The sequence below is a fragment of the Centroberyx affinis genome, unplaced genomic scaffold (genome assembly GCF_046629955.1).
Source record: "Centroberyx affinis isolate AG114_WGS23_722 - 3 ecotype Tasmania unplaced genomic scaffold, CSIRO-AGI_Caff_v1 ptg006470l_1, whole genome shotgun sequence".
NCBI classification, from domain to species: domain Eukaryota; kingdom Metazoa; phylum Chordata; class Actinopteri; order Beryciformes; family Berycidae; genus Centroberyx; species Centroberyx affinis.
The window spans coordinates 1,627-7,500 of record NW_027283279.1 but is presented as its reverse complement, the minus strand read 5'-3'; the positions used below and the strand labels follow the sequence as shown (position 1 = coordinate 7,500).

Sequence of the window (5,874 nt, the reverse complement as noted above, 5' to 3'; positions counted from 1 at the left end):
CTGCTCTCTCCATCGGCTTCTCCGTCACCATTGGACATCTCATGGGGGTGAGGAACATAGACACACAGAGACACGGACAGAGACACAGACACAGGTACATACACATATATATGTATTTAGACAATACAGTGAAAAAACTCCCTTGACTCTGTGTTTTAGATGTACTACACCGGTGCTGGAATGAACCCCGCTAGATCCTTTGCCCCTGCTATTCTGTTCAGGAACTTCATCAACCACTGGGTAAGACCTGCACTCACACTGAAGAAATAAATCCATTCTCAATGGGGGTTGTAAATGACTGAACACTATATGTGGAACGAGATGTATTGAAGCTAATGTGTTCTTGTGACAGGTGTACTGGGTCGGGCCCATGATAGGAGGTGCCATGGGCGCTCTTCTGTACGATTTCATGCTGTTCCCACGCATGAGGGGTCTCTCCGAGCGCCTGGCCACACTGAAGGGCAGCCGACCCCCCGAGGCCGAGGCCCAGCAGGACACCCGCGGGGAGCCCATCGAGCTCAAGACGCAAGCCCTATAAACCGGCCCCCGCCCCCCCTCCGACTGGGGCTGAGGGACGAGGGACAAGGCCCTGTGTACGCCAACCCCAACCCACACTGCCCCACCCCAACCCCCCACCCCCCGCCCACACACACCCTCACACCCCACCCACGATATCCATCGCACAAGACTAACCCAAATACTTTCACATCTAGACACGCTGACTAACAAATAACAAACGGCATAACCGATACCACTGTAAAAAAAAAAAAAAAGATAAAATTAAAAAAAACACACACACACACATACATACATACAGGTTCACAACCTTCAACCTCAACATGCAACGAGACTCCTCTCCCCCCCAATCCTCACTCTGTATCCTGAACTGGACATTGTGTTTTTGATAAAATGGCAACCAGAGCCTGAGCCAACTTGCCTCGCTGTCTCCTCCTGTCTGCTTCCTCCTCCCAGCTAAGGCTTCTTCTTCTACAGCCACACAGACGCGGATCCTTGAATCCAGCGGAGAGGTTTGCGGAAGGGGGGGGATGTCGGAAAGGGGGGGAGACCTGGGGCGTAAGGGCAGGATGAGGGTGAGGTGGGGATGTAGGTATACGGGAAGGGTAAGAGGGTATACGGGGTGGGCAGGTGAGGGTAGAGTTAGAGGGGTGGGGGTTAGGGTGTAGATGGGGGTTGGGGTTTGGGTCGGGTAGAGAGGGCAACACTCTGGGTTTGTAGTCGTTTAAGGTTGAGTTAGACCAGTGAAGATGGGCATGCTTTTCATTATTCATCTGAATTTATCTCTCCATTTTATTTCATTTTTTTTCCAGTTTCATTTTGTTTTCTGCACTTCAGACACAAGACGTGGATGTATGATACCATTAGATTTTACCAGGGTTTCATTTTTCAAATCACTACATTTTATCTGTGTGTTTGTGTGTGTGTGTGTGTGTGTGTGTGTGAGTGTGGATGCTTCTGCAGTATGTGTGTGTGTGTGTGTGTGCGTGTGTGTGTGTGTGTGTGTGTGTGTGCGAGTGTGAGGGTGAGAGTGAGCGAGTGCATGTGTGTGCCCGCGTGTGTGCCTGTACGTATGAGTGTGTTTGCAAGTGAGTGTGTATGTGTCCGTATGTGAACGTGTGTGATCGAGTTTGCAGATACAGTACTTTTTATTTCGTTTTATTTTCATTACCACTCTCCTGTTCGTACCATGACTATGTTCATTTTGTCATCAATTTTTAAGACATTATCATTTCTCCTCCCCTCACTGTGGTATTTGCTATGATATTCATTTTTACATAAACCATCTGCTTTTTTGTTCTGAACCAGCGCAATCCAAAGGAAATGTTGTATCCCAGACTTTGACCAGGTCTGTTCACTGCAGATCGGCCGTGCAAGCTTTACATTGAGTCTCCTTTTATTATTTGATCCTTACTGGGAGCACAAGGCAGTTTCAATGATATTTAAATGATAATAAACATAAAAAGTTGATACAAAGTTTGTGTCATTTGTGTTCATTTTTGTCACGTTATGGAGTATAAGATTGTAAGCTGCAATATACAATTGTGGCCACAAGATGGCGAAAAGAGTATGTGTCAGACTGACATTCAGCATCAGGAACATTAGGTAAGAGCTCACACTGGTTAAGCACACTTCAAGGAAAATTATGCTTTAATAGGTTACAGTAAGATACAAAAGGGAGCAGGAGAGGGAGGTGTAGTGAAGGGAGGGGTTATCTGGGTACGACAGGTTCCACCCCAAAGGCAGACAAATGCAAGTGTTTGATAAGAGAGATGGTGGGGAGATGGTTAGAACCAACACATGTATTTATCTTCCCCTCTCTTCTGTTTGGTGCATCGTAGCTGATAAACTTTGACCTCCCGCCCTCCCTAACAAAAGAAAGACAGTAAAGAGTTTTGTGGGAGGCAGCAGTCCAGTCGCATTAGTGACTAGGCGCCACAACTTTTACATGAATGCATTTAAACGTGTCTAGGGCAAACAGTGCAGCCCTTCTCTGTTGTAAGCTTTGTACAACGGCAGAATGTGTTCATTTTACTTTATTTCACTTCATTTTTATCCATATGGCCTTCTTCTCCTCAAGACTTTTTGCCAGGCCACCAGTGTAGAAGAATCTTTATTTGGACATGCAGGTCATTTAAGTGGAAAAGGGAGGGACAGGGATCAAGATGGCTCAGAGCATTTCACTGCATCTATTTGTTGTTCTTCACACATATTATGTACATTAGGAGGGGAACATGACTAAGTTGCATGTGACGCCCTTGGCTCCCGCTAGCCTCTGGTGTTTGGGCAACGCAGTCAGGGTCAAAGCTGTGAGTATCTGCTGTGTAACATGACAGCAGCCGTTTCCCTGCAGATACTAACCACTGTTAGTGCTTGAAAATAAACTGAAGGGCGAAAGCGACTGTCATTCTGATCACTCTCAGAAAAGATATCATCACTTTATTTATTTAGAAATATTCTTTTTATTTTGCATATTTGTTTTGTATCTGCTGTATGGCTTGGTCGTAGACAACTAAAGGTGGTGCGACGGCACTGACAGACTCCAGTATCATCGCTGAAGCTTCCGTCTCTATTCTGCAGCTGGGAAAGACAAAGGAGCAACTCTGACAATTACAATGGGCTGGAATAGGAGCTGGGTCCTGACACTGGGGTGTACTGCATCTCTCTCTTTCTCTTTCTCTCTCTCTCACACACACACACACACACACACACACACACACACACACTGTCACTCACACACTGTCACACACACAGAAAAACAGACACCAAAAAAAACAATGCACTCACCCACATTCAGTAAACATAAACACGTAGTTTGTGCACAGTTGTGCTTCTTTACATGCATACACACACACACACACACACACACACACACATATACACATTTGCTTGATATGTAGTACTATGTAATTTAAGTAAGTATCGCAATATCAAATAGTCCCCAAAGACCAAATCCAGCTTGGGATAACTGTCGCACTTGCTCCAACATTTACAGGTCAAAAGTAGCCTAAGCTGCTGCAAGACTTCCATGTGATGAACATTGTATTTAAAGTGTTAACAAGGTCTTTCTCTGAGTAACTTTCTAAGAGTAGCAATACAAAAACTATACACCAGTGCTGCCTACCTTATTCATGTTCATCCTAATTGCATATTCTGTTAAACTGTGATTATCGTTGTGTAATAACTTGCCAGCAGTAGATAAAAGGAACAAAAAGGAATCTGACGGTCAGAAAGAGTATAAACATTTTTTTTGTTCACTTGAGATAAGAGTATAATATAAACGACAAACACAAATTGAACCACGTACAGAGAGAGGTTTCTAAGGCCATGGACAGAAAGGTAATCGTGAAGAAGAGGTAATTGGACCTGCATTTCTGAAAGAGGAACTGGCTCTCAGCTTGGCTAGTATCCAGCATTCAGCTCAGTACCTTTGGAGAAACTGCAGCCGCAGCATCATGTCAGACAGATATAATTCTCATTGTCTTTACCCATCCCCCTCCTCAGCAGTCACAGGTTGCTTCCTAGGCCCAAACTCTCCGCCGAGGGTGAGGGACAAGAGGGGAATTCCCAACAGATTACCACATCTTCTCACTCCAGCCCCTGACTTTCGCCACTTATGAAAAACATTCATATCATACGCTGACGACAAGAGCAACTGAACATTTTCCTTAACTTTTACAACAATAACATAAAAAAAACAGGAACGAGAGTGCTTTCTAAAAGCCCTTTGGATTACATCACACTCTCTCCCCGATTATCCAGTCTCATCCTGATGATGTCACAGGCCGTAGCGCGACAGTCACACTGTTTCAAGTCATCATCGGTTATGGCAGCTCCAACCCCATCAACGCTCTCCGCCTTCCTCAAGAGCTCACTGCATGCGGTCCGGCTGGTGGAGCGGGTAGTGGAGGAAGGCCGGGGGCGGGGCAGAGACGGCGGCGAGCGGGGCCAGGGGAGGGTGGATGGGGGTCGGGGGGGTGGGGGGCGCGGTGATGGCGGGTCCCGGGGTGGCGGGGGAGAAGCTGTAGCTGAGGTAGCCAGCGGAGGGTGACGGCGAAGGGGTGTAGGGGTACTGCTCCAGGCCGGTGGGGGCGTAGTGGCTGTAGGCGGAGCTGTAGTCCAGGTAGGGGGAGGCGAGAGCAGCCGCCGTGGGGCTGAGCTGGGACTGCAGCACCAGGCTGGGCTGCAGGAACGCCTGGGGGTACACATACTGCTGGGCCAGCCTGGATGGACACACCAAGAGGAACAAGGTTACTGTGATACACGGAAATATACATTCATACTACCTCACATAGTAGAGGACAAACCTGGAAAGCAGCAGAGAGATTCTTACACAATATACTTACATTTTCCATTTGGAACATTTATCTTATGCTCTTATCTTAGTCACAATGAGTGCAACAGCAGTGTAAGCTTAAATCACCAACGTTACAAGAAGCTAATGGAAAAGGAATGCAAGGATCAAAGTCATAAAAGATATTAATAGATAACAGAGCATAACTAAAATTCCTAGAATGAAGGGAGAATAGTAGAAAAGTGCGAGGTAAAGAATTTGTTGTTTTTTTACACAAACACTGTGTGTGTGTGTGTGTGCGCGTGTGTGTGCGTGTTTTCGTGTGTCTGGATTTCATCCTTACTACATGGAATGCCGATCACAATGCAAGCCCGGCCACTTCCATATCTGGTTTTAAAGATCCAAAGGCAATGTGAGCAAAATTTGATTTACATCATTTGGTGTAACCCAGTCTGATCTGATGATAAAGTCGCATTGAAACGATAAGTGTAACCATAGCAAAACGCACACAGTCAGAGATAGAGCTGCATATCTGACATAAACAAATTGCCACAGAAACACAGCTGAATAGACAAAGATTTCTATCAATCCAAATGAATTGCTACTTATCTCTACACCCCAACACTAAACCAGTCTCCTAAAAAGGGCATCCTCCTCCTTTAATAGCAGTTATCACCACCATTGCCAATGCCTTAAAATAGACCTCCTCCCTCGTGTATAAGATTAATTAGCACACTGTCTGAGAAATGTTAAAATGAAGAGCTTTGTTCCAAAATGAAATATCCTCCACTTAAAAACGTAGCACCAACTGTTAACAATTTCTAACTACAAACAGTTGTATTTCTGAAATAATGAGGGATGAATAATGGATATTCTTTTCCAAAACATGTGGTCTTTGGACTTTGAAATAGGACTCTTTACTACACAAACAGGAATATGCAGAGAGCACATATGCACACACACACACGTGAACTGCCACAGCGGATGCAGGGTATCAGATCTGTGCAACTCGTAGCAAATGAGAGACAAACTGTTCTACTCTCCTCCTCTATTCACTCATGCCC

The 5,874-nt window shown here is 45.5% G+C and overlaps 2 protein-coding genes across 2 annotated transcripts in view; one reads left to right on the top strand and one right to left on the bottom strand.

Moving 5' to 3' along the window:
* Positions 1–538, top strand: part of mipb (major intrinsic protein of lens fiber b) — a 1,554-nt gene extending 1,016 nt beyond the window's left edge. Inside the window, exons 2-4 of the mRNA XM_071512719.1 lie at positions 1–47; positions 160–240; positions 353–538. The exon at positions 1–47 is cut by the window's left edge and continues 118 nt beyond it. Coding sequence (XP_071368820.1) covers positions 1–47; positions 160–240; positions 353–538 — 314 coding nt within the window. The remainder of the gene's footprint in view (positions 48–159; positions 241–352) is intronic.
* Positions 539–2,183: 1,645 nt separating this feature from the next.
* rbm38 (RNA binding motif protein 38) lies at positions 2,184–4,798 on the bottom strand (the record flags this gene model as incomplete). Its single annotated transcript, XM_071512732.1, has 1 exon — positions 2,184–4,798. A coding segment is annotated over one exon (411 nt), but the record flags the coding sequence as incomplete, so codon positions are not given.
* Between the last annotated feature and the right edge of the window lie 1,076 nt (positions 4,799–5,874).